General features: G+C 36.8%; 1 protein-coding gene across 5 annotated transcripts in view; it reads right to left on the bottom strand.

Annotated features, from left to right (window-relative positions):
• tbc1d1 (TBC1 (tre-2/USP6, BUB2, cdc16) domain family, member 1) overlaps positions 1-18,336 on the bottom strand; it is a 294,800-nt gene that overhangs the window by 182,855 nt on the left and 93,609 nt on the right. For all 5 annotated transcript variants that reach the window (XM_039751281.1, XM_039751283.1, XM_039751284.1 and 2 more), the window contains one exon: positions 3,041-3,130. In XM_039751281.1, coding sequence (XP_039607215.1) covers positions 3,041-3,130 — 90 coding nt within the window. The remainder of the gene's footprint in view (positions 1-3,040; positions 3,131-18,336) is intronic.

Below are 18,336 nucleotides of genomic sequence, written 5' to 3'. Positions count from 1 at the left end.
GCTTTAATCTCGAAATGTCCACTTTAACCTCGTAGTTTACTTTATCATTAAAGCAGACGGTCGTAAACGTCATCCCAGTTTTTAATTGCTACGAGCTTCTTGGACCTGACAGCAGGTAAAGTAAAACAATAAAAAATAGATGGCACAAAAGATGGTATGTGAGACTTTTAAAATGTATCGTGTCATTACGATCGGGAATATGTGACGCTTGAATATAAAAGCACCACAAATGCATCTGTATGTCGGCATTTTGCTTCAGCAGCGGAAAGCAGCAATAGATCGCCAAACAGAACAAATTAAATGTATGATATTCCAACTCTCTGCACATTTAGAATCTTTAGATTTATACTTGATATCACTTTCATGATGAAATGCATTCAAATGTGTATGTTACATTTTACATATAATTTCGTTTAAATAATGAATACTGTTAATAAATACACACATGGGAGAATAATTACACACACGGGGGTGTCACGGTGGCGGAGCGATAGCACTGCTGTCTCGCAGGGAGTTATATTGCTCGTATTTCCTGCTTGTATTCCACACTGTGCTCTGGTTTCCTTCCAAAGATATGCAGATTTGGGGATTTTGTGCCGCTAAAATGACGCTAGTGTATGTGTGTGCTTGTATTCACCTTGCGATGAGCTGAGGCCTCGTCAAGGGACTGTTTCTCACTCGTGCCAATGCTTCCTGGAAAGGACACATACATCCCTGGATTTATGGATTTAATCAATAAACATCCTTTTCAGAGATACTGCGGTAAGGTGTTATCGGAATTTAATAGGTGTTTTAGGCATTTCACAACACAGAGAAGCCGAACATGTTCTCACCGCGATAATATCTCGCACTGCCACCTGGTGGATTCCTCCAGATTTACGTAAAGTACGCGCGCAAGTATAAACACTACAACGCTTGCGTAGCAGGAGCGTCCGCTGCAGCATGCGTCGCGTTGCGTGAAGTATAACTCCGGCCTAAGTGTGTATTATTTTAGAGTGCTATTATTAGACCTTTTGTTTCAACTTTGCTTCTGTTCTTTGCCTACAGATTTCACCCTTCATTTTGGATCTGATTATATGACTAACTTTGGTTATTGATTCCCTAGCAACATTCTCAAATTACAAATTTTGTTTTACATTCTGCCTTTATTTTTAATAATCTTTTGTCTTTCTGTATCGACTCTTGTTGTTATATTGACCGTGATCTTTCTACTGATTTCCTTTCTAATTAAAAATCTAATGCTATCCTTCCTAGGCACTGTGAGACAAAATTAAACACGGCATTGGAATGATGAGGTGATATGGAATGGTATAAAGTAATGGCAGAACGTAACAGACCAAGGCATTAGGAACTGAAACAACATGGTAAAAATGCAGTTGGAAGGGGGCCAAGAAGCCAAGAGATGAGAGTTTGCACGCAAAGTAAAGAAAACGTAAAGCAGGCAGCAAAAGATAAAACTTTGTTTTAATATATAGGACAGGAACAGTCATGATGTCAATGCAAGAAAAGTGCCTTATTCATTTTTAAAAAAGGTGTTTGATACACTGCCATTAGAGATGCCGGGCATTAAGAAACTAACAATGACTGGTTAACATATTGATGATGTCATTGAATGGGGAATCACAAGCAGTGCTCAGGAAAGGAGATGGCTATGGTAAAACGTTTGAGGTGAAGGAAGGAGTTGCAGCAGGGATCCATAATGAGTTTGTTGCTTTTTTTATATTGTTGGAAATGATGACCAGAGGAGTGTGTGAAGGACAGCAATAAAGGCTCCTGTATGTCAATGAATGCACTTCGAAAGCAAAAAGTGAAGCGGAAAGGAAAGAGACACTACTGAAATGTAACTCTAGTTTAAAAGAAAAATCCCTCAAGCAAAATGCATGAAAGACCAAGGTGATGGCTGTAGGTAAAGTGGCAGGATATGTGGAAGAGACTGATGAGTACTCATTTGGTATTTATGGTAAAGATGCTGGAAAAATTGAATCAACTGCACAATTTGTGGGCAGTGAATGCATAAGAAGGGAACCTCTACTAAGATGAGATGCTGAGTCTTAATGGAGGTGCAGATATAGCAGTGATAATGTAAACGCTAGGTGTGTGAGAGGCGGAGAGGTTCAAATTCCAAGAGTAGTCCCCATTATGATTTCTAAAGTAGATCTCTGACACTGAATTGTAAAATTAATGAAAGCTATGTAAGGAGTAGTATGCCTACAGGAATAATACATGGCAGATGAAAGCAGAACACAAAGCGAAATTAGAAAGAATGGAGATAACATTGATTAGATTGGATGCGTGGAGTGCCAAGGAGTGTGAAAAAGAGAAGTGTCTAGTCAACGAGAAAGATATGATGTGCATTTCATTACCCTAATGCAAAATTAGAAAAAAAAACACATTGTGAGGCACAGGAATTGGAATTCAAAGATGTAATCACTGATTGTTTTTAACTCAGCAAAGTCCCAGCAAGAAATTCTAGATTTTCTAGTCTAGATTTAACATTCTGTAATGCTAAAGAGAAAATCTAGAATATAACAATACTAAAATCAGTAGTATATGTTGATCAAAATATATGTTTCCCAGTGCTTTGCCAGAGTGAATCAGAAAAATTTAAAACAATTACACTTAATTCCAAACTGACAAAATTTAATTAAAAGTGAGAAAGTTTTAAAAATAACCTGGGACAGTCTTCCACATGTGCAGATTGATGTACAACAATGGAGTTAATTTAAAATTATACTTCATAAAATGCAGGATAAGTTTATGAAAGAAAAAAAAGCAATAGGAACTAAAACATTTCCTTCTTCAGTAAGTAGCACTATGAAGTTTTTTTTAAGATAAATGCCACCACCAATAATGACAGAGCTTATTAACATAATCAATTTGTGTCAATCTGAAAGTGAAGTTTGCAAGTTAAAAAGAAAATCCCCATTAAAATACATAAACATGCAAATATATTCAGTGCAAACAATTCTATGTAAATAAAGTTTGGATTTTAAGCAATCAAAAACAAGTAAACAAGCAAATGAAGAGTTAATGCACTAACCTGAGAACAGAATGAGATTTCTTTAAAGCTTTTTTCAATAGCAACTTTTTTTGTGTCTGGACTAATAAGATAAATTTGAGCTTGGCCAATCTGCAAAAAAAAACAAAAAAAACCAACAAAAATCAAAATTGTCGTACACCACTGTAGCTCCACTAAAAATAATGATAATGCCAATTTAATTTTAAAACATTCACAGCAGTTTCTTTAATAAGACAGCCATAGCTTAAGTATTTAGAAATTTACAAAATAATGTCTGTTTAAAAACATCTACAAAAAGATAATTATATATATATATATATATATATATATATATATATATATGTGTGGGTGTGTATATATATATATATATATATGTGTATATATATATATATATATATATGTATATATATATATATATATATATAAATAAATAAATCAATAATATTAGGTACAACACAAAGTGATATTCATGTTTTTATATCTTATGTATACCTTTAAATCTACATAACATGATACAATGAAAAATGTTTAATATTACTATAGCAGGACAAAATACTACAAATTCAACCATTATTATATGTGACCTGAGAATATTATTAAAGAGTATTAAAGAAACCAACCATTCTCGTTTTCTTTCAAAGCAGAAATGCTTTGATAAGTCTTCAATAGCACAAGCTACATTTTATTTTATTCCTGTAGCTAAATCTTTTGCACAAAAACTCATTTGGTCAAACTCTTACACAAAAAACATTATACAAAGTAATCAACTTCCAAGTTATACAGCAAATACAACAACTACACATTTAATGAATGAATAAAATAGTAGTCCTAATCTTGGTACACTTATGAAATTTGACATATGCATGAGCAAAATAAAACTACCTAACTAAGATGACAGCATAATTCTAGAAGCAGCCTGCCACTGTCTCTACCTGCATTCTATCACCAGAAATGCTAGCGCACCACAGGCTGTCAGAAGAAGTCAGCAGTTTTCTCAAAAGTCTTCTTTCGAAAAAAATCAGGTAACTCTAAACAGTTCTTCAAAATCTCCTATAATGATCCAGGCTCAAATCAAACACATCCACCATTAATAGCCCACAGCCAATTATTTAATTATAAGGGCTTCTTGTGCAATTTAGAACATTCTTAAAAGCTCTGATAGTAAAGATTAGGGCTGGCAGATCAAATATTGCTATTCAAATATAATTTTAATCTATATAAAAAATTCTTATTAAAAGGCAAATGCTGACATTTGATTATAAAAGAACAGTCCTTTGTTTTTTGTTGCATTCATTTTGGCTTTGTGTTACTCCAGACACACTATGCTGCAATACTTCTGTTTTTGACATACTGTATTTTGCATACCACATGATCAGTGCTTTTATCATTTTTAATTGTTAGGTTGTAACATCTTTTATAGAACAAATCGATTTTTCTACCGCACTGCTCTGCTTTTTTGGTTAATGGGTGTATTAACAAGAGATTTTAAACACTTCTCCAGGGGCCTAAAGTATCATTATGCTTGTAATTCTGTTATGTTTCACTCATGAACCCGAGTTCCCTGATTTGCTGCTGTTTTATGTTAAAACTGTTAAGCATTCATCATAGCAAACAAAACTGGTTTCCTTTTTCTTTAAATATAATGGGAAATACCTGCCATATTTCTGATTTTCCTTGTATTGTAACAGCTTTAAAATCACAATTTCAAATAGCATTTTATTGTCAGGAAAATAAGTATTTTGGCCATATATGTTATATTTTTGATGAATCTGTAAAGGGTGAAATGAATCCTGTGAAGTTTCATTCTGTATGTCATTCTTTGACCAATCAAAAATAAGAAAACAAACAAAAAAAAAAAAACGTGGCAGCAACTTCTTACACCCGCTTAGGTCACATGAATGAGGTCTATAGCTTATAATGCTCTTGAATGATAGATAATGGTGACTAATGACTGTGACAATGACTAAAGACTGGTGGTGGGTAATGAATGAGTGAAAATAACAATAAATCAATCCATATGTTGGAAATCAAAGCTTCCACTTATCTAGGCTAGAGTCACCAATCCTGATGAAAGCAATAGCAACTACTGCTACATCTTCTCAGCAAACTAAGTGGTGAGTTAGAAAAGTGATGGCAAGAGGAAGCGCTGAATATGGACTTGGTCTATCTGAAGAGGAAAAGGCCACCATGAAGGAAAGGGATCGGGTGTGTATTATTATATTGTATCAGACCAAATGTACAACTAACGTATCAAATAAAAAACATGAGGTTTATGTTGAGTATTTAGATCTTAACTCGTCTAAAATTGATAGCACACAGCTAGTTTTTGTATAATTTGACAACCCTGGTCAAAAATACCTATAATGCTAAGATATAAAACAATAACAAACATTCAAGGCTTGCAAAACAAGACTTACGAGTTATGTGTTTGTTTACTCTCAGTTAGAAATATAATATAAGTCTAATGCTGAAAAAGAAGCAAAATGACCTGTATGGAGAAGAAAAAAGCAAATGAATTCCATTGTGAAAGCATATAAATGCTTACAAATTTAAAAAATATGTTTAATATGGAGTTTAAGATAAATAACTTTTGAAAAATTAGAAATGAGAAATTTATCGTTAATCTGTCTCAGTGTTTTTCAACCAGTGTGTTTTGGCACAGTGGTGTGCCATGAGAGCTACCCAGGTGTGCCATGGAAATAATATTGTAGTGCACTTGGTTGAGAACTTGAGAGGGACAAGTTCTACAAGAGGTCAAAACCTCTCTGAGGAGAACAGGGCTACCTGGAGAAACTGACACAGCTCCGCAATTGCTGTGTTGCAGATATACCACTTGAGCACTATGAATGTGCTTCCTAGCTGCTAGAATCCATTTATCTGGGTGTGTGAGATCGTCTGCAAGTCTCACAGGGCCAGTGGATAGTGGGCATACTGTACAAGTTGTCTCTGAAGCAGAGTGTGTCAGGCAAAGGGTCAAATCATTTGGGAGATGCCATGAAAGTGCTCACTACTGTAAGTGCCGAATCTGCGAACGCTGATCTTGGAGTTGCTTCTTTACCGGCATCTCCAGTGGTCCTGCTCCTTTGGACAGCTGAGCACATGTACGAGATATAATGTGTTGGTTGCTAGTAAAACAGTGGTATCCCTTGGGATAATTTTGGTTACAGAAAGTGTGCCACCACAGAAAAAAAGGTTGGGAAATACTGCTGTATCTTAATTATAGCAATGTGATAATAGAAACTATTAGGTACAGTATTAGGTTAACAGTACTAAATGTTCTTAATACAAAGCCAAAAAGTTTTGACTAAAATGCAGAAGCTACAAATTGAAGTGGTTTAAAGAGGCTGAAACAGGTATTCTTACAGATTATTTGAACATTTAAGTTGGGGCTAAACGCTTTGAGGAAGTATGCTTGGCAGGCTCTCCCAATGGTGTAATGCAAGCTACTGAATTAAAAAACAAACTCTTGAACATCATAATTCTCATGAGGAAAACCAAGGCTTTATGAGGTTAGTCTGTTGCCATAGCAACTCTGGAAAAAAGATTTAAAATCCAGTATAGAAATGATGTCTTTGACTTAAAATTTAGCCAACATTTGCCCACAATGTAAAGCTGGAGGAAAGGAAACAAAAGAAACTTCATGTTGGATAATTAATCATTTGAAGCAGAATATGCCCCCAAAAATAGGAATGTATGCATTAGTAATAAAAATTTTTCTTAACAAAAAAAAAAACAAAACTATAATATCCTTTACAACCTGATTTATTTGCAAACATGTAACATTATCTCTATATTATATTAAAAAATCTTGGGACGAGAAAAGACTTTTTCACAGAGATAATTTCATGTCCCACAACACAATTTTGTGCCAAGAGATGAATTGAAAACCTAACAGGTCTAAGAGGGGGCAAAAATAAAAGACATAAAGTAGAAGAAGAAAAGACAAAGAGTAGAAGACAAAGTAGAATGTCGTAAAGAGGTTCAAAAACGATGGCATGAGACACATGGAGAGCAGGTTAGAGATTATGAAAGTACTAAAATTCGAAAATCTCATAAAACTGATAGTAAAAATTGCATTAGCACTAACAAATGAAAATTATTACTCAATGAAATAATGGAACAGCGAAAAGAGATTGAATATAAGGACATAGGTGATATGACGAAAGTACAGTATGTAGATATTGGTCAGCTTTAAAGTTTAAGTAGGAGACTTGTTGATTATCTAATTCGTGTTGCCATGAACAAAAAGTAGTGTTTCTTCCCAATGAAGAGTCGTATCCGCAAGAAATAAAAGATTTGTTATTTGGTGAAATTGAAATCCATAAACACTACAGGCAAAATATCTGAATCTACAATAATCTGTTCGCGTTAACAACATACAATGCTCAAAACGTAGATTTACACGATTCAGGACCCATAACATGGACAAAGAAGTTTTCTTGGATTTCTATGTAAATTAAAAAGATCACACATGCATACTGTATATAATAAACCAACATGTGAGGAACTGTCAACAATAATAGTTTTGACAAACGGAGATATCAAAGACAGAGTTTATATCTGTGTTTATCCAAAAGCATAGCATGATTCATCGCAAGTGGCAAATCCAGGAAATGACTAGCACGTAGGGTCCACACAGGGGTTGGCAAGCGAAGCAAGCAGGGGGCAGAGCCCCCTAGTTACCTAATAAGAAAGTAGCTCTCCCCGTGGCTCCGCCCACATAGTAATGAAACAGGACAGTAGTGAAACTTTAAAAATCTATGAAAAAAATTTAAAAAATGTAATAATTTGTGTTGAGAAGAATTTATATTGATAGCATTCGTATGATATATAATATTTTTGGTTTTGCTATCAGAGACAAGAATGTAGCTGTCATCTCTTTGCCAAAAATGTAAGAAGTTGGCAAGGTATCTCTGGCCAAGCAGAAGGTTGGTACGTTCCAATGTCAAATGTTGCCACTGTAGCTGATCGTGATCACCTCTGACGGGAGAGTGTCCCCGGCATGGGGAGAAGAGCACATGGCCGTGACAACTCTGCCAATGAGCAGGTACCCTCTAAAACACATGTAGCTGAGATTTCACTCTCAAAAATGTCAAATGTTACTCTTTAACAATCTTTAGATGATAATGTCTGCTGAACAAACAGGTATCACAAGCTAAGCGAAGGCAAGGTACGCTCCAACACGTGGGGGAGGTAGAGCGACTTGAACGGAGGCTTGCATGTGAGTGAGGATGACCTCGCTCAGCTCACTACTCCTTAGGTACTGCCTCCCCCTCTCTTCAGCCTGTCATCTGTCTCTCAGATTTGCGTGAATAAATCAGTGCTGCAACCGAACTATGATACTTAGCATAATGTCAGAAGTTGCAAAATCAACCAGAATGTTTAAGCAAATTATAGAAAAAACCTGATCTAAATTCGAGAGAGAGACCAAATGCATGTTAATATGTTAATAAAAAACATTAAAATAAGAGTAAACAGGTGAGTATCACCAATATAGGACTTCATATTAGCTTCTGGCCAGGCTGCAATAGTTCAGGTACACACATGAATGTTGTGTCTAAACATGATGTTTTTTACTGGTAATTTTTGATCAGCACCACAATCCCATAACAATTCACTACTCAGATCAGGAAGGTTGTTAGTCCTGTTTATGCTACTCTTGGTGTCTCAGGGGTGCGGAAATCCAACGCCCGACTTGTCCGACACGGGTAAATTGACCGTCGGACAAGCGTGTTTCCTGGTTTCAGTTGTCCGGGGACAAGTGCAATTTTTATGGAGAAAAAAAGGATTACATGTGCAGTGCAGGGCACATTTTTACCACTACTTTCAAATTATAAACATTTGGGTACGTGCTTCGTGCGGAAACAGTTTACTTAGGCATGTTCTTCATGTCTCAAATTGGTATTCAATATTGTTAACAAAATGATGGCTGATTTTTCAAAGGGGAAGCACTCTTGTGGTCTTACATAAGTATTTTACCCTACTATTTACACGCTTGAAGATGCGGTCATTTTTTTCATGCCGACATTACGATGTAATTTGATGATTTTTCATTATAATCGATAACTTTTATATATTAAAATTTAATTTTTTCCATATAAAAATGCGGTCATTTCACCTACAATGCAATTGTTTTCGCCACATAAAGCTTGTTAGGCATTTGATCTTTTCTGAAATTTGCGATTTCGCGTAGGTTGTGATATATTGAGGAGTTAAGAAATTTATTGCGTGACATCAATTTTGATGAGCTGTCTATAGATCGCTTTTGATTAGATAATTTTTCATATAAAACAAGTTGGTTTCGCGCTGTCAGTTTTTTAAAAATAAAGAAAACATTCTAACGGTTTCCAAAAGTTATGAAATATCAATAAAAATCTTCACTTAGACGCGATTATTTTTTTTCCCGATAACATCGGTAATATATTTACTTCTTTGGAAATGTAACCTCTTGCTGAATTTCGAATACGTCATTAGGAATTACCTGGGTAACCCATAATGCACTGCGATAAGCAAGTTGTTCTCACTATATGCGTGTTGTTGAAACTGAAGTAAGTAGCATCGCGGATGAGAAATGGATCATTTCTTGATTAAAACTGGCACAACAGGCCTTAAAAAACCTAGGAAAGCGTAGTAAGGCCACTGTGAAAAAAATACGGACACAGTGAAGACAAAAAAATGTAAATGTCAGATTAAAGTCAACATGTTGACTTTATTCTCGTAGTTTATTTTGTCAGTTGAATGTCGCAAACTAAATTTCACTTTAAAATGAATGTTTCATTTACTAGATTTTCTCAAACCCCGTCATAAATTAATGTAGCACATTAAATGCTTTATATTAAGTGTTCCACGACCCAGTTGTTAATCTCTGCGCGCTTCTTAAACTGACTTTCTCTTGCAGTGAGAGGCGCCGGCAGCAATCGCCGCACATTGACTTCATGATATTCCTGCTCAATGAACATTCAGAATACTAAGATAAATACTTGATATCTTTTTCACGATGAAATGCATTAAAGCATGTATTAGACATGGGTGGCGGGGGCACGGTGGCGTGGCTGTAGTGCTGCTCCCTTGCATTATGGGGTTCTCAGGTCTACGTTCAGTGTAGTGAGGTTTATGGCAGGTGTGACGAGGCTCCAAAAAACTGAATATCTGAATGGGTATCGCACAGGTTTAACTGATATATTGTGTAAATGTTGGGTTCGTGATCTGGAGGTCGGAGATACGAACAAAGAATTCCATGGATGTTTTTCTGAGCAGGCTTTCTTTATTGCCTGTTTGCTGTGTCTACCGTACGTACTAAACCCCCAGTTCGTAATCTTTGTCTTTCTCCATATAACCAATCACCACACGATAAACGTCTTTGTGAAATTAAAACAAGTTATAAACCTAGACCCCAGTTTTCAGAACTTTAAAACAATTTTCGTTATACATGTTTAATTATGCCATCCATTCAGAGGTCTAAGCTTATAACTAGTTTTAATTTCACAAATACGTTTATCGTGTGGTGATTGGTTATGTGCAGAAAGAAAAAGGATAGGAACTGGGGGTTTAGTACGTCAGATAGAGACATGAGTCTAAAAGTAAGAAAAAAGTTGGTTCAATTGAAAAAGCGTTTTCTAAAGCTAAACGCTCGAAATGTTGAGCATTATGCTAGGCTGTTCAAGACTGCTTCTTTAGAAGAGTTTGACCCACGACCAGCTGTGGAATTCTGGCTGTCACCTGGCAACAGGCACATCACTCATAAAAATCCTGAAAAGTCATAAGCATTCACTTCTGCAGGACCATCAGTCCAGGAACCATGCAGTTCAGCTCAAGCAGAAATGAACAGCATTCAGCCCATGCTGTCTGAGATAGTAAAGATTCTTGGGGGAGAAGATGTTGCAAGACAAAAGCTGAAGAACATAGCAGAAAATGAATCAGGACAGTGTTCTGTTATGTAACTGTAATATGTGAAAAAATAACTAGTGTAGCTATAACGAAGGCATTGTTTATTAGCCAGTTAAAATAAGGGAATCTTTTATATGATGTTCTAGAGCAAGGTGGCAAAATACTACTCCCTGAAAGAACTTTTTTCAGTTTTAAAATGGAAGGCAGTTTTGGTATCAATAAAAGAGATCAGAAAAAATAAACTATTTTTCACTTATGTTATTTGTTAATGGGAAAGTGAATTTAACTGGCGGACAAGTGGATTTTCTAAGTTTACTTGTCCGTGGACAAGTAGAAACAAATTTGATTTCCACACCCCTGTGTCTTTGTCATTATACTCTTGAGTAATGAAAGTTTCCCTACATCATTGCAGAGTTTTATTGGTGCTACCATTTGGAGGAGTGGAACTATGGTCTCCAAAAAATTAATAATCTGAATTGTTAGAGGGCACATACATATAAATAGTGAAATGTTTTCCTCTCTGCAACTTTACACAATATTTTGTATTGTATTTAATGTCCGAAAGTACAAATTCACACTGTATCTGATTCTACTAGGGGTTCTTGCATGGTTTATAGCATTGTAATGTTCCATGCTTATAAGTGGATATGTGTTTTATCAGAATCTAAAACAAGCCCAATGTATAAGCCCAGGGATGTAGATTTAATGACATAAATAGAGGTGTGAGAATAGAGATAATACTTCATAAAATATGCCTGAAAATATGCAATGTCCACCATGAATAAAGTAAAGAGTAACCATTAAACTTGTATTACCAGTCAGCACATTGGAATTTAAGACAAGCTGAAACAGGTCCACCCAATTATCAGTAAGAAACTAAAATCAATTTATAGTCAATTGGGAGTCTAAAACATCAACATTTAGTCTCCCAGCAACCAAAATACAAATTTTGACCCAAACAGGTATTTAAAACTAATCTCTTGAAAATACAGTATAGCTGAAAACTCATGATTCCATAGTTTAGAATACAAGTATCCTGGGTTACGGAAACTAAGCAATGAAAAAAAAAATCTCCAGAGGGTAATGTATCTGATACTAAAGCTAAATTGACCAAAACTGCATACCAAAGAAGTTTCCAGTTTGATGTTCTATGCTTGTCTTAGTGACATTCATTTTCAGTAGGCTGGGATATTACTGAGAAATGTCATTTCAAAGTGCTCCAAAAAAGTATGAATTTAATAGTGCTTGGCCTTATAAGATTACATTCATTCAACTGCAGGATGGAGTCCTTGACTGCCTCTAAATATAATCTGTGTGAAGAATTAGAGTCTAGTATTAAGCAAGAGCCTGCATTTTTAATATATATTGTTTATGCTCTATGTAAAAGGACACTGCACAAAAAACCAGTGTTTCCCAACCTAGGTCCTGGGGGCACACTGTGGCTGCAGGTTTTTGTTCCAACCAGATTCCTAATTACCCGATAACACTGATCTCATTTAATTAATTAGCTGGTATTAGTTTTCTTTATTTATTTTTACATTCAGAAAAGCACAGCAGCATGATTTTTACATTTATAAGATATTTAGAAATATTTCTGTTTTTGCTATAGATTTAAATGCTTAACTCTCTTTTGTTGATTTCATTATATTTTTCCCTTTCTCTGTGCAGTTTTTCCCCTTCGTTGTATCTTATTAATGACAATTAAAGATGAGCAGAGCAGACAGTCAGGCAAACAACACTGAATAATCAAAGGCTGCAACTACTTTTGCATCAGACCCACTAATTAGTAAATAATGGAGTAATTAAACAATTAGAACACCTAGAAAAGTAAAATTAAAATCAAGATGAAAATATTGTTAAAAAGAAGAAAATACATTATTCCCATATAACTGCTTGGTAAATTTTAATATATCTATCTATCTATCTATATAGTATTGCGAACGTTGCACGGGCACAGAAAGGCAGACGTTGTTTTCCACCACCACACGTTTATTTACAGCTATTTACAATGTTCAAAAGTGCACACACAAACCCCCCAGAGAGTAGGGCCGCCTCCTACTCTCTCTCGTTCCTGACCTTGTCCTTCTTCCACCCTCCAGCCTCGAATGAAGGGAGGCGGCCCCTTTTATTAGCACCTGGATGTGCTCCTGGTGGGTTCCGGCAATCACCCGCCGACACGCCCCTGTGTGGCGGAAGTGCCGGCTGTACTCACAGAAGCACTCCGGTTGTCCCTGCTTCTCTTCCTCCCAGCATTTCCTGGTGTGGGGAAAGTGCAGAGGTCCAGGGTTCGCAAGGCACTGGGGCACCCCCTGGCGGTGACCACGGGCCCCTACATGGTTGGGCTTCAATGCCCTCAACCGGTGGCCCCCAAAGCAACCAGGGTGGCGTCTCCCACGTGATCCAAGATGGGCGCATGTCCTCTTCCGGTCCCTCAAGGCGTCCCGGCTGGGTCGTCGCCCCTGGCATCCCTGACAATATATATACACAAACACACACACACACATAAATATATATATATATTGTGGTCCCCGGCTGGGGCAGGAGCCCGGCCGGGACGCCCAGGAGGACGAGAGGAGGGCTTGTGCCTCCTCCAGACTGCGAGGGGGCGTCCGTCCTGGTTATGTTGGGGGCCACGGGTAAAGGGCTTGGAAGCCCAGCCCTGTAGGGACCCATGGCCACTGCCAGGCGGCGCCCCGATGCCGGTATATCCTGTGTGGTCCCCGGCCGGGACGCCCAGGAGGACCAGAGGAGGGCTTGTGCCTCCTCCAGACCGAGAGGGGGCGTCCGTCCTGGTTATGCTGGAGGCCTCGGGTAGAGGGCTTGGAAGCCCAGCCCTGTAGGGGCCCGTGGCCACCGCCAGGCGGCACCCCAGTGCCTTAATATCCAGAGAGCCCGGCACTCCAGCCACACCAGGAAGTGCCGGGGGGAAGACGACAGGGGACACCCGGACGGCTTCCAGGTGCGCAGCCGGCACTTCCGCCACACGGGGGTGTGTCCACGGGAAATTGCCGGGAAGCAGCTGGAGCCCATCTGGGTTCCTATAAAAGGGGCCGCCTCCCTCCAGTCATGAGTGGAAGTCGGGTGGAAGAGGACGGAGCTGGAGTGAGGATTGGAGGCGGCCAGGAGGAAAAGAGGCACAGGACTGTGTGGCCTGGACATTGAGGGAATCGGTGTTGGAGGCACTGGGGTTTGTGCACGTGATTATTGTAAATATTGTTGTAAATAAACAGTGTGTTGGGTGACTTAAAGATGTCCGTCTGTCTGTGTCCGGGTCAAGTTCACTATATATATATATATATATATATTAACAAACTTAGTTTTCTAATTTCTACATTGTTCACAAAATACAGAACTTAGGAAATAACACATCACTTAATTAGCCCAGGGGTCCAATTAAAAACAGAAGCTGGTTGGAATAAAATCCTAAGCCACAGTGTGCCCCCAAGACCGAGGTTGGGAAACACTGATTTAAACCAGACTACAAACTAGATGTATCACCTAGTCATCATCAGCTATTATCAAAGGTACAAGTACAGAATATGATTTTTTTTTAATCTTTTACTGAATTTTTTTAATGGCATGTCATGTTCCATGCAATCCAGTCAAAAATAACAAAACTAAATTCACTTCAACCTCCACCAATGAGAAAGAGAGCAAGGCCAACAGCCAAAGTAAAACATTTAGAGTAATAAAGAGGAAAAGATGTCCTTCTCTCCAGTATAAATGCTTATTCTAAAATGTTATTGATTAGATCCTGCCAGGTTTTAGAAAAGGTTTTGAACAGATCCTCTAAGTAAGAATTTGATTTTTTCCAATTTCAAATAGTACATAACATCAGTTGCCCACTGACTTGAAAGAGGCGGGCTAGGATTCTTCCAGTTCAGGAAGATACAGTATGTCTACATGCCAATAGTGAAGTAAAGGTAATCACAGTTTGCTTGTCCTTCTCCACTTTAAGCCCATCTGGGAGAACAGCAAACACAGCTGTTAACGGATTAGGAGGGATAGTGACACTAAGACTGTCTGATAGTCATTTAATAATTTTGTCCAGAAGGATGTTAATTTGGTACATGCTAAAAACATGTGGCCTAGTGAAGCTGGAGCTCGATTTCCAACATTCGCAGCTTGGTTCTTGCCCTGGAAACATTTTGGACAATTGTAAATGAGATATATTTGCTTGATAAAAAAATTTAAGTTGAATAAAGAGTTTTTATAAGTTGGATTACATCTTGCCTGAAGAAGAGGCCTGAGTTGCCTCGAAAGCTTGCATATTGTAATCTTTTTAGTTAGCCAAAAAAAGGTGTCATTTTGCTTGGCTTTTCTTTACATTCATAATGGCTAACACTGTACAACACCCTAGTACTAAGTTGAATAAATGAATGCTTTGTGCATATGGAGCTAGAGTGAATTTTGTGCATGGCTGCCTTCCACTGCTTTTCTGAAATGTTGTGTGAGAGATCCTTTAGCCACTGTACTATGGGATCTTTAATAGGAGGAGACTTTAAAATGTTTTATATATTATGGATGTGCTGTCTGAATCTTCAAGACTGATCAGTATTTCTTCTGAAATAGAAATAGGTGAGAGGTAAGGAAAATTGGTCAGATACTGTTTAGCAAAGTTTCTAATTTTGAGACAGTGGAAAAATTGTGTTGATGGAATGCTAAATTTAGACTGGAATTTTAGAAGGATGCAAAGACATTATTTATATACAAACATTGAAAACTGTGTAAGTTTGAGAGGGCGGTAAAAGGTGGTTATCATGTACAGGTGCGACAGATAAAATATTCTCTAACTATATTGGTTCCATATTTTAATTGGATGAAGGACAATTGGGTTGTTAGTATATTGATGATACCTTGTATTTACTGAAATTCAAAGCAGGGACTATAAAGAAATGCTGCAGGATTTAATTTCTACTGCAGACCAAGCTAGTGTGTGTTCATCTATGTGTCTCAATGTCCAGGTTTTTATAGCTTGTATGTTTGCCTCCCAGTAATAAAACTGAAAATTAGGTAAAGCCATGCCATCTTCTGATTTAGGTTGTTGTAGGGTCGCCCTTTGAATGCGTAAATATTTCGAATGAAGTTATGATTGAATCTAATTTCTTAAAAAAATGATTTTTTAATGTATATGGAGATGTTTTAAATTAGAAAAAGAAGCTTAGGGAGGATATTCATCATCATAGTATTAATTCTCCCTGCTAAAGTAAGACCATCTATGCACGTTTTCCTTAAGTTTTTTCCAAGCAGAAAGTAACATTTTGTTGAAAAAGAGCTTTATATTTATTTCTAATGCTTAATCCTAGGTATTTAAACTATTCTGCAATGATAAAGGGGAAGGTGTTCAATCTAAGGTTGTTTGCTAAAGAATTCGCTAGAAAAATCACAATTTTGTTCAAATAATTTTGAGTCCAGATAGCTTTTGAAATTCTGCTCCCAGAATACTCTGAAGGCATTTTTAAGAGGGCAGATTATCAAATATCTCTCCCACAAAAATAAATGGGAAACCAAGAAGGCTGCAGAGTTAATCAGTGAAATTACCAAAACAGATCAAGAACGCTGGTCTCCAAATAAGGCAAAAAACAGGCTTTGCAATCAGAACTCAACCTCTTGACAACAAAAGAAAGGGAACAACTCATTTTTAAATTACAACATCATTACTATGAACACGGAGAGAAGGTTAATAAGATCTTATCTCAACAAATCCACAAGCAGGAAGTTCGCAATGCAATATTAGTAATCACCAACACAGACGGAGATAAAATCATTGACCATAAAAATATAAAGCACACATTTAGAGACTACTATAAGTCCTTATATTCTACTCAGTTTTAAAGACACAATCTAATGCGTTTTTTGATACATTATGGATACCACAACTAGATGCTCTCAGTGCAGAGGAATTGGATAAACCTCTGACACTATCAGAATTATTCAACGCTATAAACTCACTTCAAAGTGGGAAAGCATCACATCCTGATGGCTGCCGTGCAGAATTTTATTAAAAAATCTCAATTTAATTTGCTCCCCTTTTACTAGCAACAGTTCTAGAAGCCAGAGACAATAAAATTGTACCTCAAAGTTTTTGTCAAGCATTTATCATAAAATATCACTCTTTACTTTAATATATATATATTTTTTATCATCGGTATGCTGCTACTGGAGTATGTGAATTTCCCCTTGGGATTAATAAAGTATTTATCTATCTACTGTATCTCTCTATCTATCTAACATTTTTCCAAAGAAAAATAAGGACTTACTGCAATGTGCAGCATACAGAGCAATCTCACTGTTGAATAATGATGTCAAGATACTCTCCAAAGTTCCACCTAGAAGGATTGAGATTGTGCTACCTTCAGTAATATCACAAGATCAAACTGGAATTATTAAAGGTAGACTCAGCCTGCAATCTTCAGCGCCTATTTAATGTTATTTATTCACCCATAAAGTCTAACACTCCAGAGATCTTATTATCTTTGGATGCAGAAAAATCATTTGATATGGTTGAATGGGACTGCCTATTCATCACATTGCAAAATTTGGGCTTGGCCCAAACATATTTGAAAGGATTTAACTACTATATAGCAGTCCAGAAGCTTCAGTTTGTTTTAATAACATTATTTTAGACTACTTCAAACTAGATTGTGTTACTAGACAAGGATATCTCTTGTATCCTGTAGATACATTGCTATTTGTAATGATAATTGAGCCATTGACTGTTCATTTTTGAAATGCATCAGAGATAAACAGAATTTTCAGAGAAGGACTTGAACAGAAAATACCACTATATGCTGATGATATGGTACAGTATATATCAGACCCTCGAAATTCAGTGCCTGAATTGACTCTTTCACATCAAATACTCTTGAAATGTTGTGCACAGAACATAAACAAATCTATGTTTATTTTAAATGCAAACTGTCACATCCACTTAAATTCTAAATCCTGGAATACCATTAAATGGACAAATATTTCTTTTGCTGTTTTAATATGTTAAACAACAGATGAAGGATAAATAATGATGATTCCATCTTGGCCATGGAGTAGAGGACCAAATTTTTGTCTTTGGAAAAAACAGTTAAAGGGTCATTGGAGTTGGACAATCCTGTCTATGCAGTATGTGCTTTGTGGAACTGTAAAAAGCATATGACCGTGTACCTGATGGCAGAAATGGGACTAAGTCCCTCATATACAAGTTTCAAGTAAGCTTCACATCCTGACCATTAAGTTTCAAGTCAATTCTTAAGTTATAATGATTGCATTCAAGCAAGTCAAGCCGAGTGTCTGTTTATTTAATCAAGCAAGTTGAAAGACTTCAGGAAAAAAAAGGTGCTTACACTGTCACCACTAACTGCAATTAATCCAATTATGATAATGGCTGATGTATAAGATAAGAATAGACACTCTCAGAGAAAAGTATTCTTAATAAG

The sequence above is a fragment of the Polypterus senegalus genome, chromosome 4 (genome assembly GCF_016835505.1).
Source record: "Polypterus senegalus isolate Bchr_013 chromosome 4, ASM1683550v1, whole genome shotgun sequence".
Lineage (NCBI taxonomy): Eukaryota > Metazoa > Chordata > Cladistia > Polypteriformes > Polypteridae > Polypterus > Polypterus senegalus.
The sequence above is the reverse complement of the archived record's forward strand: the minus strand, read 5'-3'. Positions and strand labels throughout refer to the sequence as shown.